Source organism: Polyodon spathula, chromosome 30 (assembly GCF_017654505.1).
Source record: "Polyodon spathula isolate WHYD16114869_AA chromosome 30, ASM1765450v1, whole genome shotgun sequence".
NCBI lineage: Eukaryota > Metazoa > Chordata > Actinopteri > Acipenseriformes > Polyodontidae > Polyodon > Polyodon spathula.
The window spans coordinates 7357454-7375215 of record NC_054563.1 but is presented as its reverse complement, the minus strand read 5'-3'; the positions used below and the strand labels follow the sequence as shown (position 1 = coordinate 7375215).

The 17762-nt window shown below is 37.4% G+C and overlaps 1 protein-coding gene across 5 annotated transcripts; it reads right to left on the bottom strand.

Moving 5' to 3' along the window:
• Nucleotides 1-1304: 1304 nt before the first annotated feature.
• On the bottom strand, nucleotides 1305-17370 carry uspl1 (ubiquitin specific peptidase like 1). Of its 5 annotated transcripts, none has more exons than XM_041232710.1 (9): nucleotides 17024-17370; nucleotides 14966-15122; nucleotides 14032-14160; nucleotides 12086-12728; nucleotides 11550-11660; nucleotides 10945-11074; nucleotides 6691-6816; nucleotides 6363-6523; nucleotides 1305-3610 (listed from the first exon to the last, which is right to left on the bottom strand). In XM_041232710.1, the coding sequence occupies exons 2-9, from the start codon at nucleotides 15089-15091 to the stop codon at nucleotides 1779-1781; spliced, it is 3258 nt and encodes a 1085-aa protein (XP_041088644.1). In that variant the 5' UTR covers nucleotides 15092-15122; nucleotides 17024-17370; the 3' UTR covers nucleotides 1305-1778. The 5 variants fall into 5 exon arrangements, with proteins under 5 accessions (XP_041088644.1, XP_041088646.1, XP_041088649.1 ...); XM_041232712.1 differs by having other exon boundaries at nucleotides 17118-17370; XM_041232715.1 differs by having other exon boundaries at nucleotides 14032-15122.
• Nucleotides 17371-17762: the final 392 nt, after the last annotated feature.

Genomic DNA, 17762 nt, shown 5'->3' with positions numbered 1-17762 from the left:
TTATACTAAAAAGGCTGGTGCTGGGAGTTACTTGTTTTCTTAATTTTGCACAAAAATGCTGGTTCTGAAGACCCTTTAACAGAGAATATTTTCCCCAATGTTAATGAGTAAAATACACAATTGAAAAAACATGTTAAGAAAATTGGTAATTGCAGAAAAATTAATATGTTAAGGTTCAGGGTTTGTGTTATTTTGATGGCAAATCACACATTTCTCGCTCAGGCCTGTACGCCCCCTGGAACGAGACTTTTCTGTTCAAGACCTAATTGAGGCATGACAACACAAGGGAGAGTTGCCCCCCTGCATTGATTCCTGGGGAAATATTTTAAAACGATAGAGACTAAACCTGTAACCTTAAAAAGATGAATTGTTTTTTGGACTGGCTGATCTGGCCATTTTCCCTTGTGTGTGCTTATATTCTGGCTGCTCTACAGAACAGCATTTTGGCCACATTACAAACAAAGTCAACAGTTACAACATGCAACAGATTCTGCAGTGAAACATGTACAGTAACGTTAGTATAAAGATGTTCTGTGAGCGCTACAAAATACATCTGGAAGACTGTGGCAGTGTAATCCGATTCAGTTCACTCACTGGCTTTCACTCCGATATGCAGAGAAGCTGAGAGAGTTACATGTAGATTATATACAGATGCGTATTTGAGACACCATCTGTTAGCATTTCTATTCTAGTCCTTTGGTATCCAAAAGGGAGGGGCCTCCACGGGGCACCCCCCCCCTGAAGTTTTACATCTAAAGAAGAACAAACTTCTTTCCTCTTCGACCTTTCAAAAAGTTAATGGATCTTTGAATTTGAACACACAAGAAAGCGGCACACAGCGTTTCGTCTTTAGTAAGTGACGAAAATCATTCACTGAGGAACAATTCACTAACACTTAACCGAATCTTATTTAACATCATGTAATCAAACAAACTACAAAATCATACTGCAAGTCTACCGGAAGCTATAATAGCAGTAGAAGTAAAACTACAAAGCGGTACGTAGCTCAGTATGTTAATGTAACCCTATGCACAAGGTGTCACACATCTTTATGAATCAAAATGTGTTAATTCTATAAAGATGATGCAAAACCTGTGGCCATAGCTGTATAGTGGACAATTGCACAGAACTGCAAAATGTTCCAGTATATTGTTATCCAACTATGGGACTGATATTAGGAATACATAACTAGAGTTCTATAAATACAAAATGTAATTGTTTTATGTAGTCACTACTATATTTACCCCCCCCCCCCAATTATTTATAATCCATGTGAAAAATAAAATCAAAATAAATAAAAACAATAGGGATTAAGTCCAATTTTATTCTGAAGGATGATTCATTCACCCACCATTGAGAATGTCTAGTTTCACAAGTCACATGAGCCACACACTTTCTAAACAAACATCTATACAAGAAAATGTATAAAAATAGTGTGGGATCACTGGGCCACTTCATTCTAGCAGACACCATCTTATTGCGATCAATGGCAACTGTTTTACATCAGCTTAGCATGACAAACATGCAACCATGTTCAGAATGAGATTATAAAAGAAGTTAACCTAACACGATGAACAAACACAATTACCATCTTCATCTGTCACATATATAAAACATTTTGTAATATACAAAAAGCAATGGCTATTAACATATGTACCAATATTTGAAATGCTCATTTATTCAAGTTGTGCACTCTAACAAAGCATGTGTAGTGCTGAGTGGCAATAACTTATAACAAAACCCACATTACCTAAAGCATCTACACACATCCCAACACTTCAAAAAAAGTTCTCATCAAAATGATGAAGGTCTTCACTTTCAACTCCGTAAGACTGCAACGTTGAGGTTGACAGGAGTTCCGAGAAAAGATCTTCTTTTGCGGGACTAAAGAAGCTTTCTTCAGCACAGCGAGTCTTAGGGGTATAAGCCTGAGGTTGCACCACAGGGGTGAAGTTATAACAGTTGTGGTCCATGCTAGTACCGTCTGCAAGCCCTCCATTGTTCTGTTCACTTGCCAGTGCCTCCAGCATCACTGCGTTTGCATCGTCAGGAGACGCAGTGCCAGTTGTTGTAGCAGGAGATAAGAGGTCGGCAAAGAACTCATCATAACTTGGGCTGCTGCACAAGGAAGTGCTTGCGCTAGCAGTATACACAGACTCGCTGTCTGTACTGTCAAGTCGTTGCATTTTGCTGCTTTTATTAAAGCGAGCTGTGGAGTCGCTGGCAGTTCTTAAGGGCCCGGCCCTCCCATCTGGAACCGCCTGTGGAGTGGTCAGCAACCGATTGAGCGACGCCAGCTTCTCCTTTTTTGCTTTGAGCTTTTTCAGGAGCTTGTAGCGAAGCTTGTCTGTCTTTTCAAGACCTTCAAGTGCTAGGGTTTTCTTTTCCGCTGGCTTACTGGGTTCCAGTTTGTAAACATTACAAGGTGGAGCAGCAGTGGCTGTAGAAGTAGGAATACCTTTGTTCTTGCTTATGGCCAGGTTTACAGGTTCTGCACATGGGAGTTTTTCTGCAGCAGGCTTTATGGAATCCCCTTTGTTGACATCTTGTGCTCTGGTCAAGTTCGCTGAGTCAGTCCCTGGTTTCGTGAGGCCTTTAGATCTAAAGCCACCAAACTTATCTGCTCCTTTTACTGGTACCTGGACATCAGAGACGACTGCTGAAACCTTTTGCAGCTCGCGTTTATCTTTATTACGGTTTAAATGCACTTGACTGGTAGATGGAAGTAAAGGATGCTTACTCAATAAAGCATTTAAGGGCGCCAATGACGGGTGCTTCTTCAGTAAACTACTGGTCCATAGTGCTCCGCTGCTTTTGTTTCCATTCACAGCTGTGGAAACAGCATATCCATTGCTAAATGAGGAAATAGGTGTAGTGGTTTTACCACCCACCAACAATGGAGTTGAAGCCAGAGGAGTAGGTGAAGGACTCTTTGGAGAACCTGCAGTGTTAGTGATTGAACGAGATGGGCGCCTTACAGCTGTCTTTGGGGTGCTTGGTGCAGTAAGAGTTTTCGGGCTTGCCTTCCGAGTTGTACAGACAGATTCTGCAGTAAGAGTACCACCACTGCAGTTATCCAACAGACTGTCAGTGTCATCGAAGTAAGCATCATCTGCAGCCATTACCTGTGATTGATCTTCTAACACCTGGTTCCCGTTTGGTGATTTGTTCTGTTCACTCAGTTTTACAGGGTCTGTAATCTGGGAGCTGTCCGACAGTTTTCCTACAGGATCAACCTCTACAAGAGTAAGTGTAATGACATCCTCTGGTGATAGACCCTCAAACGCACTCTGCAGATAGCTACTGTTACAGCTGTTTTCAATACTGTTGTTTATGTTGGTGTTAACAGAAGGGGTCTCTGTAATATCAATCTCTGCTTCTTGGGAGGGCAGTGATAATTCATGTGGGTTACATTCTGCGCCAGAATCCTCAGGTTTTTCAGGCACTTTAAGAACGGGTTCCAAAAAGTTGTCCTTGGTTTGGGGTTCCTTGCGAGTGCTTTCACCATTTGTTTCCCAAAAGACGATATGTATTTCACAAGGAGATACCTCCAACTGCTCGTGAACACAGCAGGCTGGGGCTTTTAAATCATCGCATTCAAGCCAGGAACCTGGAAAACACAATGCAATTGGCTTTATTCTTATTTTATCACGTGTCATGTGGTTTTAAATAGTGCCAAAAGTATTGGTTTTGTAGGGCTACTGATTTTCCACGATCGCGGAATCAAGGACGGAAATGGCATTTGCACCTTTATATATATATATATATATATATATATATATATATATATATATATATATATATATATATATATATATATATATATATATATATAAAGGTGCAATTGCCATTTTCCTTATATATAAAAATAAAATAATAAAAAAAACACAACAACACTGCGCAAACAGTCTTTTACCGCTGTTATTCTCCTATAAAAAATAATGGACTGCTCTGAAAACTACACTGCCCAGAAGCCCAGCGATGACGCTGTCTGTCTCTGTTGCGATGCTGCCTGTGTGCTGTGCGAGTAGAGTTGTTTAAAAAAGCAACTAGAGTTCTTATTCTGTGGAATAATTTTGGAGTTGTATATACAGAAAAGTGAAAAGTACCTGAAAAAAAAAAAATAGTCAATCCCCTACTTAAAAAAACTTAACTGAATTTATGTATTCATTTATTATCGCAAATCCGTTCTCCGTCAACTGCTCAACACAAGGAAACGACACGGTGGTTGAAGTGAAACCTTTAGTTTTATAACTTATTTCTAATTTATCATTAACTGCTTATAAAATACTACTTACTCGAGTGATTTCTATTTTTTTTTTTAAACTCGTGTTACTATAACATGGCTCTCTACTCTAGCTAGTAAAAACAGAAAATGGTGAAAGTTGTAGATTTAAGAATGAACAGCCCAAAAAGTACCAACTGTACTGAACAAAGTCAATGTGTTTATTGTGCAATCAATGTGTGTTAGTAGTTAAGGAATACAATATGAAAAGACATTTTGAAACCAAACAAGGAGCTTTTAAAATGCATACCCAGAGGGCACAGTAGTTGGAAGCGCTGACCTCTTCTTAACAGTTACACTATTAATGTCACATGCATTTTAAAATGTTTGTAATGATACTCCGTTAAATTCTCACATTGTTCTGTTATTAAAATACTACTCGTATGGTAAAATGTGTAAGTCTTGTTCAGTATATGAACATTAAGTTACATGATATTTATTACTGCTTAAAAATGTGCATAAAATACTCTGGCCAGCCTACTCCTAACGTTTTTTCCAATCTGGCCCCCTTAAATTAAAAAAAAATCTAGTTGAAGAGCCCTGCTCTAACTAAGGCAGCTCTGTCTGTCCAGGGTATACGAGAAACACGTGCAAGCAGTTTTACAGCAAATACAGCATAAACTAGTCTGTGTTGTCGCAGGTGGGAGAGACATGTCCTGAACATTGTATTTAATTTTTAATTTTATGAAAATTGTATATTTTTGTCTGTACATTGTAATGCCAGCAATAAGCTGTTTTTTTTCAAAACACCTTCATTTGTCGACTGACCTACAGTACACTGTTACTAGTGTACTGCTTTAACCCTTAGAGGTCCATTTATTCAGCACTTGTCAGGCACGTATCTCCAGCCAAGCCCCACCCCTTATCACCAAACTCCTAAATAATGTGAGCCAAGTCATTATTTTATTACTATAAAACATCTAAAAAAAAAACTCTGCAAATGTCTCCGATATTCTTTGAGCGCTGGATGTTGAAGCAGCTATCGTCTTTGTTTGTGTCCGTGTTATCTCTGTGGAGCAGGGGCTGTGTGTATTGCTCAGATACACCACTTTTTTTTTTTTTTCAGTCTCACTCGACCATTGAAATGTTTTCTTGGCTTTTTCCGGAGAAAAAAAATGACTAGAGACCTGTGCTTGACGTCTTTTTTGATGTTGTCGGACTGGAAAGGGAAAATTGTAATGTCGGACCTTGTCTGACATAGGACCGCAAAGTGTTAAAGATTTTTTCCTGAAAACTACAGTATCTCAGGTACTTAAATAAAAAAAAACTGATTAGGATTTATGTACAATTTTTATTTATGTTCAAACTACGTTGTTAATGCTTAATAAACTGGAATAAACTGAATTGGTCATTTTGAAAAACGGAATTTGCCATTCCCAAGAATGGAAAATCAGGAACCCTACTTTTATGCTATTGTACAAAAGTAATCCCCACTATCCAAACAGATTTTCCATACAAATGGATGCAAATTACTGTTTGCAAATAACAAACTGACACACTCAACTTCAAAGTGCATTGTTTACAACAACACATTGCTTTACCTTTGCTGTATCGTTCATATTGCATTATTGTTTCAACATATCCTGGTGGTTTTGATATTTCTTAAGGTCACACATTACAGGTAAATAAAACTTTTCAACTTGTACTTGAACATTCACCAGAATTTTTTTTCTTCTTGTAAACACTGCAGTATACCCAGTTTGTTGTCTCTCCTGCAAGAATGCTGCTGCTTTGATTGAAATGCGTGACAACACTGTTGTAGGAGGGAGCGTGATCTGGATACACTGCAATCCTCAACACTTTTTCCTGGGGAACGCCCTTGGTAAAATGTTGAGAAATGTATTGGCCAGTTGATTTATTTAAAGAGAGCCGTCAGTGTGTTTGAAAATAATGCTGCAAGATGGACAACATAGGAGACAGAAAAGGCAATGTAACATGAAAACTGCAGGGTGTTCTGTAACACTAACATTTTCATTACTGGCAATTACAGCTTTGACCCAGGATGACATCTCCACAACAAATTTTATAAACAAACACCTTAAGCTTACAAAAAATTGAAAAAAGAAAGAATACAAACCATCAGTGTTAGATATCCAGGAAACAAAGTGCTTCGGGTCTTCACTGTACTGAATTACAGTGGACACTTTATACAACTTCCCTTGGAAATCAAATGAATAGGCATTTACATCATTATGAGGCAGTCCTTCGACAAAGTGCAGCATGAAGACAGAGGATATCCTGCAAGAAACAAGGACATAAAGAGGACAACAAAAACTTGAAGCTCAAGGTGCAATTACCATACCATATAAAAAGCATACTGCCAAGCTAGAACAATAACTACATCTGTAAATATATACTTTGGTCAATGTGATGAGAGATCATCAAAACAATACTGATGCACATACCGTTCCAATACCATCCTCCTCCTCTGTAACTTCCGATTACATTTATTACAGGGTGAGCGATGAACTGCGTTTTGAGGATGCCACTCTGGAACAATATCTGTAAATGTTGTGAGCGTCTTCTCACACCTGTTAGAGACATTTATTTATTATTTTACTGAATGGTTTATTATATATAATTTAAACTTGCTAAACATTCTCACTCAGCTCTTGCAAGAGGCCATTTACTTGGCCCACGTCCAAGAAACTGAAGAAATTCTCGGGTCAGTTTACAGGTTTTAACTGGCGGAGAGAAACATTAATCAAGAATTTAATTAATTCATTAGTTAATTAAGAACACGCTGAATTACAGTCAACCGAGATGGAACATCTGTCTTTGGACAACACATTAGGGTAACCTTGAAGAAATTAGAAATAAAAGCCTGACAACTCACAATGTGACTAAAAGAATAAGAAATACAAAAATCATATATATAATGTTCAGATATCAGGCCTACGCAGAAAGGCAGAAACAGAAATGATGTTAGTGCTGGGACAAATACCCAAACAAGCATTTCTTCACATGTATTCAAAGGCATTAAAAAAACAACCCACAGACGTGTGCGTCATATTACACCATTCATAGAAACAATTTACCACTTTGGCAGAATTTGTGCCAGTTTCAGAGGGATAGCCACTTTGTCCCCCATTTATTTTGGCTGTCAAAAAACGCTGGCACTTTAAACAGAGCCCAGATTAGGCCACACACTAGCTGTCAAACAGTGATCTCTACATGCATGTGAAATTGCCAGTTTTAAACAGATTTTCCGTGTGCACTATGATACTGGTCCGGTACTTCACTCCATCTTGCAAAAGAAATGACTCCTTTAGTGAGCAATGTTTTATTTTTCTGTCATGATGCAATCCTAGTTTTTGTTATGAGGAATGTTATAAAACAAATGAAACGGTGAGTAAATAGTGTTGGTTTTGTTCCCCCATTGTACAACATTTATTTATTCAACTTAGTTACTTAATGAAAACATGTCTATGGTCACTATTTATTGTGAAGACATGACAATGGAAAGCGCACACGTTTATATATATATATATATACATATATTGTGTGTGTGCGTGCCATTGTCATATCTTCATGATACATATATATATATATATATATATATATATATACACACACACACACACACACAGTGCCTATAGGAAGTATTCACCCCCCTTGGACGTTTTCACAGTTTGTTGTGTTACAACCTCAAATCTCAGATGCATTTAAATGGAGATGCTTTTCATCGACAGAGACTGGGAAGCTTGTCAGGGTAGAGGGCAAAATGGATGGCACTAAATACAGGCAAATCCTTCAGGAAAACCTGCTTCAGTCTGCAAAACACCTAAGACTGGGATGGAGAGTCATCTTTCAGCAGGACAATGACCCAAAGCACACAGCCAAAGCGACACTGAAGTGGCTTAAAAACAAGAAAGTGAATGTCCTACAGTGTCCCAGTCAAAGCCCGGACTTGAATCCGATTGAGAATCTGTGGCAAGACTTGATTGCTGTCCACCAACGATCCCCATCCAACTTGACAGAGCTTGAACAATTTTGCCAAGATGAAAAGGTGAATATTGCATGAGCCAGATGTGCAAGCCTGGTAGAGACTTACCCCAAAAGACTCACATCTGTAATTGCTGCCAAAGGTGGTTCTACCAAGTATTGACTCAGGGGGGTGAATACTTATCTAACCAAGACAATTCAGTTCATTTTTTTTTTTTTTATTAACTGTTGTTTCACAATAAAAATTCTCTTGCCTCTTCAAAGTGTTGAATAGGTTGTGTAAACCAAAGGAAAAAAAAGCCCATTTAAATGCATCAAGATTTCATGTAACACCTTCTGTAGAACCTTCTTTCACCAAGAAGAATTGTGAGGAAGGTTAATAACAATCCAAGATTGACTGCCAAAGATATTCAAAGTGAACTGGCTGCAAGCGGGACTGGGGTTTCCATTTCAACCACAGGTCGAGTATTGCATGGTGAAGGTCTCAATAGTTGCAAGCCAAGGAAAAAGCCACTCTTAGGAAAATGTCACAAGGACAATCATTTAAAGTTTGCAAAAGAGTATTTGAATGATGTATATGAGTTCTGATCAAAAGTTTTGTGGCGTGATGAAACACAAATCAAGCTATATGATCAAGCTGATAGTCGTTACATTTGGAGAAAGTCTGGTGAGGCGTACAAAGAAAAGAACACCATACCTACTGTCAAGCATGGAGGTGGTAATATCCTTCTATGGGGCTGTTTTTCCTATAATGGCACAGGAAATTTAGTTCCAATACATGGTAAAATGGATTCCATCACATACCAAAAGATATTGGCCAACCATCTAAAAGTTAAACCCTCTGCTACAAAACTTGGTTTAAAGTGCAACTGGATGTTCCAACACAACAACGATCAAACTCTACAATGTTTAAAGAATAAAATCAAGGTTCTGGAATCGCCTACTCAAAGTCCTAAATCCGATTGAGTATATTTGGTATGAGTTGAAGGCGGCTGTGCACAAGAGATGTCCTCGGAATTCGAATGAATTGGAACAATTTTGTGTTGAAGGTCAAAAAAAATCACTAAAGAATCACGCCAAAAGCTCATTGACAAATAACCTAATCGTTTAAAAGCAGTTATTTTTGCTAAAGGTGCATCAACTAATTATTCATTTAATTTCCCTTGTCAGGGTATGAATACTTTTGAATTTGCATGCATTTGAGTTTTGCAAATTATTAGTTTGAGAAATTTCTAGAAATTAGAAAATTTCCATTGGGGTATGTAAACTTTTGACTAGAACTGTGTGTGTGTGCATGTGTGTATAAACAACGTAAAACTTTAAATAAACACCCCAGTGTTTATTATGCAAGTACTTCAGATGCAATCATGAAAAATCTGCCTGCACACAACCTTATAGAAATGACATAAGTAAATGACAACATTCCAGCAACGTCACTAAAGGATGTGTCAGTGGGTAATACCAGTTTGTATTGTACACCCCCAGGTATAAACAAAAGTATATATCATTTGTATATAAAAGGATTTGCAAAATGTAAGAAAATGAACGAGCAGAAGAACGACTCTATTGCAAAGCTCAATTGCATATACCACTGTTATTGTCATTATTATTATTATTATAATAATAATCCACTAAAGACAGCCCTGTAAATATCAGAACACAAGCATGTATTAAGGTAGGCTTGCAGCACAATAAAAAAAAAAAACATGGTTTTAAAATTAATAAAAGCAATAATTATTATCTTTATTAACACATATTCATTGTTCACCCTCAAAACATGTAAATTGGTAAGCATGGACAATCTAAAAATTAACCAGCAACAAAACTGCTAAACAACCGCATGAACTACTGTGTTAATATGAATTATGTGCAACCCTTACATACAGAAAAAGAAAATTCATATTGTTGGTCCACACACTCAAAAATGCTTCAAACTGTTTAAGATTAACAATAAAATCAATACAAGTATCAGTTTTATCACAAAATCAAAGCACAAGTGACTAATGTTTTTATAACAAGTACATTTGGTAAATAAGAACGCTGGAAAAGGAGCAAAGTATGAATATTCATTGCAAGACTCAAATGCAAAAAAAAAAAAACCCAAAACACACGTAGAATACAGTAAAAAGCAACCCTGTAAATATCAGAAAACACATTTGTATTTGGCTTACTTTCAGCATGCTCAAAAAAAGCTTCACAACTGCTTTTAAAATTAATAACGTCACTAAAATTAACTGTATGCATTACGTGTACCTTAAATAAATTAAATTCAGTTTTCTTATCTTTCATCCTGAGCCTCTGTCTCTCTTCATCGGTGTTGAAAATCAAATTGGTAAGCTCGCTGTACAGCCATGTTCGCTGGAACATTCTGTACGACACACATTATATTATTATTCATAACCCGGCGCTTAAGAGACTTGGCTTCTATTTACCACATTACCCATCAGCCCTGGCGTCTATTAGAGTCTGGCGAGATTATTTCAAGTTTTATGGTAATATATATATATATGAGACACACACACACTGTATGGCATCTATTCTTCTGGGATGTTTTTCAGCTTTAATACAGCATTAATAAAACAGATTTGTTAACACTTTGCAAATGACCAAATATTGGAATAGCTGTCCGAATCTTGAACGGATATCCGGACATAAACACCCTGTTGGTCCCAGCACTAAATGCTATATCCTGAAAATATCAGACTCCAGTTTACCTGTCCTGGGAGGTGTATCCACACACAGAACACTCAAACTTCCAGGAGTATGTGTGCTTAAACAGCTCTTCCGTCTGAGGATCTAGCTTCAGAAACAGTGGCAGAGCAAATACTGGGCTTTCTTGTTCTCCTAAAAGAAACAACATACAAATATGTTTCACAGCAACGCCTTGTAAAGCTCATGACAGAATCTACGAAAGACGTACAAGGTACACACATTAGTTTTTGTTTTGTTTTTTCATAGCAATTACACTACTTATATTACTGAAAATAAAATAAAAATGTCATACATGGAGATATTTGAGAGGTCACTGAAGACAGTATGTATAATCTTTATTTATATACATTTAAAAACATGGTTTTAGAGATCTCTCTCGACACATATAATACTTATTTTGTGATCAGGATTATAATTCTTACAAAGGACATAACTACAAGTGCAATATTAACCCCCTTGCTTACTACTTTACGATGTTTGCAATCATTCTCTATACGTTTGAGTCGAAATGTTTGTACTTTTATTATAAGCGAATTATGTTCATTTGATACTAATATTTAAGCGAAAATTCAGCCTAATGCAAAGAGATCTAAAGATGAACTTTTACCTAATGTACAGCGTAGCTTAGGTTGCAGAAGATTGAAGAGAGAAAGTCTGATGTCATCCAGATAACTGTATGCCAGAGCAACTGTTCCTGAAAGGGCCTGAATGACTCCATCTGTATTAAAAAGAAAAAAAAAGTTACACACAGCAATTGGAAATATAGGACAGGTCCACAGTACTTCTGGCCTTAAAGTTGAAAAATCAAGCTCCAACGATATAAAATGTTTTAGACTATAGCAAATCAGTAGCAATTCTATACCACAGGGATGGAAATAAGACTCCCATTGCATTGCACCAATTCCAGATTTCAATATAAGCTTGATTAGCCACAGTGTACAGATAACAAGCTAAGGTGTATGTTCTTAAATTCAGAAAAAACAGGAATGGATCAAAGTGCTATACAGCAGGAGTCTTGCTTCCATTCCAATACCATACTCATTTTAAATTAGATCATATAAAATGTATGAAGATGCTAGGAGACTCATTTAGCCATTGGTGAGAAGACAGGTTCACACAAAGACACAATTTCAAAAATCTTACCTTCGTTTTCCTTTCCTTGCTCCGTTAAAAGTGTACACGCTTTCTCGTACACTGTGCATAACCTCTTGATTGCAGACTCGGTGTTCAGATTTATGACACATTCTTTCACAGCTCTTGATTGGACCAAAGCCACCATTAAACAGTCTAGCCAGCAGAGTGCATGCTTGTTCTTCCAGTACAAACAGCGAGGCACAGGAACCCATTCTTCTTGATTTATCTCAGCAAGCTCCCCTAGATCATCTTCAACAGAGGGGGGTTCTTCCTTGCCAAGGATGCATGCAGTCATATTAAGATTGTGTTTCTGAGCGACGTCCTCATTTGTTTTCAGTGAATCGACCACCCCATTAACTTCATGATGATTCTCTTTTAACAAGCAAGGTCCAGAAAGCTGCCTGTTGCCTAAACTAACTGCACTTGGTTCACAAGCTAAACCATTTACTGGCGTTTCAAAAACAGACTTTGGTTTCTCCTCTGTATTGATTTCCTCTGCGCTCCTGCGATGCTTTGATGGAAGGTCAATTTGTGTATTCCCAGGGCTGGTGCAGATGTGTTTTCTCTTTGCCTTAGACTGTGCCAACTTCCCTTTTGCGCTGCCGGATATCAAAACATCAGCCAGGGGTTTACATCCAAGGGGAAAGATGCACTGTCAGAAAACAAAGTATCAATAAGAACACCCTGTACGTGTGTGTGTGTGTGTCATTCATTCCTTCAGACAATGGTCGTAATTAGAAGTATAACTTGATCAGGATGGCAATGAAATCCTACAACTTTACACTGAAAGCTGTTAAGCTCGCAGATCAGATCAGTGTTTGACTAGGTGAGGACACATACCAGTGTAGCGTGGAGAGGGAAATAAGGAGAGTGAAATGTCAATTCAACACCGAGGAAGTAGGTTTATTTTCCCGTTCTTTTCTTACAGCAGTTTCTAAGAGTCGCAGGGCTCAACTCTTTAATATATGGTGTATTTCTTTCTCTTCAACCAGCAAGATGACTAAACACTCACAGACAAGCAAGTGAGAGAAGGAGAGCGGGTCGGGAGAGGGGAAGAGGGAATGGGCTCGCCCCAGGTTAGGCTGCCGGAGCGAGGCTGCAGCGTCTCGTCTAACGGAAAAAAACTGCAGCTCCTCTCGCACCTAATATTTACTTAGCTGGTACTGTATTTACTGTAGAAATATTGCATGAATCACTAGTATAGGGAATTGGGGGACATGTGGTAGGAGTGTTATAGTCGAGGTGCGTTATAATCGAGAGTCTTATTGCGAGGGAGCACTGTGTGTGTATATACACACACACACACATTATAGATCAGTGATGTTGTATCAGTACATCAAGCTGTGTGTACCTACGCTATTCATTGTTTGGGTTCAAGAAGACGACGACGACGACTCTGTAGTGGAAAACGTGGGCGAGTACGGTGACCTATTATAGATTTACTACCAGTATTATGCAAATGTACTGTATTAAACATTGTGCTGGATTTTAGCTCAGTTTGGAATTGCTGAAGGTATGGTTCTGTAATAGGTTTATAATAAATACTTATGCAGTCAAAAAATGTTTAGTAAATAATTCATGGATTGTAAACAGCGCACTCATAGAATGTGAGTATTTGGAGGGTTTTTTGTTGGTTTTTTTCTTTTTTAAAAGGGTGCAGCTCCAGTTCTTCAACAAAACCTAAAAACTTGTGGAAACCGAGTTTAGAAAGCTGCACAATATTAGTAGTCACCTTTTAAATATACCTTCTGGTATATTTTATTAAGTAGAGCATTTGCTTTATGAATGATCATTTCTCTGCCTAAAGGAAAACTACACAGAAACTCAAATTACCCAACAGGTACTACCAAAATTGTGCAGAAAAAGGTGAGACTTATTCTACCACCCCTCAAGGAACCCGCTAATGTTGTCTTCCTTACTGGTCTCTTCTGTTGTTAAGTGTGAAATGCAATTACCTGTGGATTTCCACAAAGAGCAATGGACTCCTGAAGATTGATGCGGTATACTTGTAAAGCTTGCGTCCGTCCCTTTACAGCACATAAAGGACAGTTATCTTCAGCTTCCAATTGAAATCGCTCTAGATTCTGGAAAAAAAAAAAGGTACATTTCATTCACTAAGAAATAAAAGGCATCGCCAAGCAGGGGCACAACCAATGTGATCCTTTTTCTTTTGAGTTTCATGAAGGCAAGTTTTATAATGCAGAGGGAAACCAACATAAAAACTAAGGCAAATGCATTACGCCAGGAGTCATAAAACCCTAAACAGACATACCTTTCACTTTAGAGCTGCAGGGAACAGTGCTACAATTTCATAACTTTTTATACCCATTTTTAGAAGAAGGAGCCGTCAAGATACATGTTAAACTGTCTTCATCGTGGTTTGAGATGAACAACTTTTGGGTTACTTACTGTAAATGACCAGGAAACATAATTTGAGCAAATCAGGCTCTGCTAAATCAGCTCTGTTCACATTTAACAGTAATAAGTCTCATTGGAGTCTGGTAATTAACTGGTTACATCTTGGGAGCTGTCCAAGCAGCTATAGGATGATTTATAAACCAGTTCAATGCAAATTCAAAAGGTTGGCAGGTAAAAGCTAATTTTTCAATCTAATTAATTTGGGCGCCCAATCGAAATAGCCAGTTCTTACCATTTTAAATCCTTGCACTATATTTTAACTTGCCTTCGTTTTCATTACCACACATGCAAGCTTTTGTGTAAGCAATTTGTGGTTTGCAGAAACATCTTTCGCCTTTTACATATTTAGATTTCCGTGTGTCTTATGAAAAGAAATTGAAAAGTAAAACTTTAATGTACTTTTTTTTTTTTTTTTTTTTTTTTTTTTAAAGTAGCTTTGCACAAGTGACAGAGATATTGAGTTCAACTGACTTTTCCCAAATACCCCGCCTTTTGGAGGGAAGGTACCCCTATATCAATGCCTTCGCCACTCATTGGCAAATCACTGCAGGTCGTCGGGTGAGCTTCCATTCCTAGCCATTTGCTAAACATTACCATATCACTGGAGTCAGACACACCTCAGCAAACACTACAAAACAAATGGGAAAATATGTTAGAATAATATAAAAAACATTTCTTGAAAAATATTATAAGATACACAGGTTATATGCATCTTGGCAAAAAGTCTCTTATTTATCATAACTGATGTAAGATTTTAGACACATTAAAAAAATAACTTATTTACTTTGATTAAAAACTTTACTAGATAATACTGCAATCTTTTGCTTAATCTTGATGACGGAGTACTACCTTGATGCAAACAATTGCCATCTAACCATTCGTATTCTCCACAGCAGGCATACAAGGCATAGTCCACACTACGTGCGTTACAGTTTTGAGCACACCCTCCTGCACTGTAACGTAGGCTGAACACTTGGTGTAACACACAAGTTATATAGCCAAAGGCTTCCTAAAGGTTCATTTCCTCTATTAAAAAGTACAATGACACCATCCGCTCAACTTCCAACACGGCAACCACGCAAAGCATATTGTTGTCAACTGTGGAATTCTTGAAGAAAACAAAACACAGGTTCTAGAAATGGCCTTCGCAAATCACCACTCCTCAATCCAATAGAAATGCTTTGGACTGATCTGAAAAAAGCTGTAGCCAAGCATTGTGTATCCAATCTGTCTGAATTGAAGGAAATAAGCAAAACAGAATGTACTCAGGCTTCACCAGCAAGATGTAACTTACTGGCTGAATTATCATAAAATGTCTGAAAGCCATAATAAAAAGAAAAGGAGGGCTCACAAAATACTAAAGCAGGGGTGGCAATACTTTTGTCACAAACAAATACTTTAAAGGAAATAATTGTAAAGATGGTATAACCATCATTTAACTCTAGTTGGGTCAATCAACATGTTGGAAAGGCAACCAGTCTGCAAGCTTTGTTGATTTTGTTATACATAACAGTAGATGTCACCAAAGTTACTGAGAAAGATTATTTCATGTTTTTATTACCACTGGTAAAGGTGAATTTATGTTTTGCTTTGTAAAAACCTGAAGTTGTCATTCTAACCTTCTATAATATATGACTTTATTTCTGCCAAACGCGAACCATTCTGTTTTAATAAATATTGTCTGCTTGTAATATGCCCCGTTTCTTTCATTTCGTTCTTACTCAGTGTGCTGTACAGTGCAATGTCAGAATAAAACCGCTCACATCACAAGTACTAAAAACGAAGCCACTGTTGTTCAAGAAATTACAATCCCATCAACTATTAAATGCACACTATAGTTTGTAATACAGACTCCTAATAAAAACTATAGAACCCCAAAGAGGTGTACAAATACTACAGTTATTTACAAATAGTTTATTAACCTATAAATATACTTACGGATTCGTCTGTATAAAAATAAAATGTTTATTTTTTTTGTTTTGTTTATTTTTGTTTTGCCCAAGTCGGTGATTACTTACTCCTCTACCTAAAAAAGTATTTACATGTGTAAAAAATGACTTTACATAATGCATGTACTTACTGTATGTAGCCTGGCAGCAGCCATTCGGTATTTATAATATACAGGAACACCTGTCACAGTGTTTTTCAATATTTAAAAATGTACTTAGGAACCAACTTAATTTTATTAATACAAACAAATAATAATGAATCAGAACTGCCACGTTCCATCATATATATATATATATATATATATATATATATATATATATATATATATATATATATACACACACACACACACACACACACACACACACAGAGACTGATGTTTTTTGTCAACTACCCGATTCTTGGAATGTTTAGCGGCAACATAAGCAAAGTCAAGTAAACATTTAATAATAGTTGATTAGTTGATCAATACTGATTTAGAGAATGGTATGGTATGGTATGGTATGACCACATTACAATCACATACCGGTAGATCCATCAATAACCCAAGTTGTCTCCAAAACTATATTTGCTGCTCACCTGCGTGTTTTGTGGCACAAAGCGTCAGATAATATGTTAGATCGTATCCACTTAACAATTTTCTTTCTATCAAAATTCAGGTTTATGAACCCACCCGTTGCTCGTTCTGTGTCCATATATCATTTAGCCAAACCACCATGTGCCACTATTCCCCTTTACGTCTTGCAAACGTTCTGTTTCCGGTGGTGTTCCCTAGAAGAATGTCCCCCCAATCCACACAACAATGCTTGCTAGTCTGGTCCGGACATTAAAGTACGTGTAAAAGAAAAAAAAAGTGTGCTAGTAGATAGAGCTGATGGAGTTTTTTTTTTTCACTACAACTGTAATTTTTCTGTACACAATAAGCGATATACGCTATTTGTATTTATTTATACAAAAAAACACCTACATTGTATGTTTATGTAATTGTGAACCACTTTTGTAGTAACAATCCCTGTGCCATCTTGTAAACTGTTTTGGATGTCCAGGCGTCCAGGTTTAGCTGTTTCATCAGAGGTCCCGGTGTCCCGACATTTTGCTCAAATTCTTCCGTTTTCAGCCACTTCATGTAGCACGATAGTCTAATATCCTTTGTCAAAATAACGTTAACAACCGCTTTTAGTTTATGGTGCCTGTAGTGAAAACAAACCAAACAAAAAAAAAAAAGAAACTGGGTAATCAAACTGCGTGAATAGTAATGTTGTACCTGTTCAGTTCTGGCGGGATTTAGCCCAGAGCAGCGAGAGGTTGCAAGCATCCG

What these genes read in the sequence shown, in the direction of transcription:
- uspl1 (XM_041232710.1), bottom strand. Translation starts at nt 15,091, where the DNA reads ATGGTAATGTTTAGCAAATGGCTAGGAATGGAAGCTCACCCGACGACC. An exon ending in CTCTTTGTGGAAATCCACAG is followed by an intron (nt 12,729 to 14,031) that starts GTAATTGCATTT and finishes GTTTTCTGACAG; the next exon opens with TGCATCTTTCCCCTTGGATG. An exon ending in AGGAGGATGGTATTGGAACG is followed by an intron (nt 6,524 to 6,690) that starts GTATGTGCATCA and finishes TGTTTCTTGCAG; the next exon opens with GATATCCTCTGTCTTCATGC.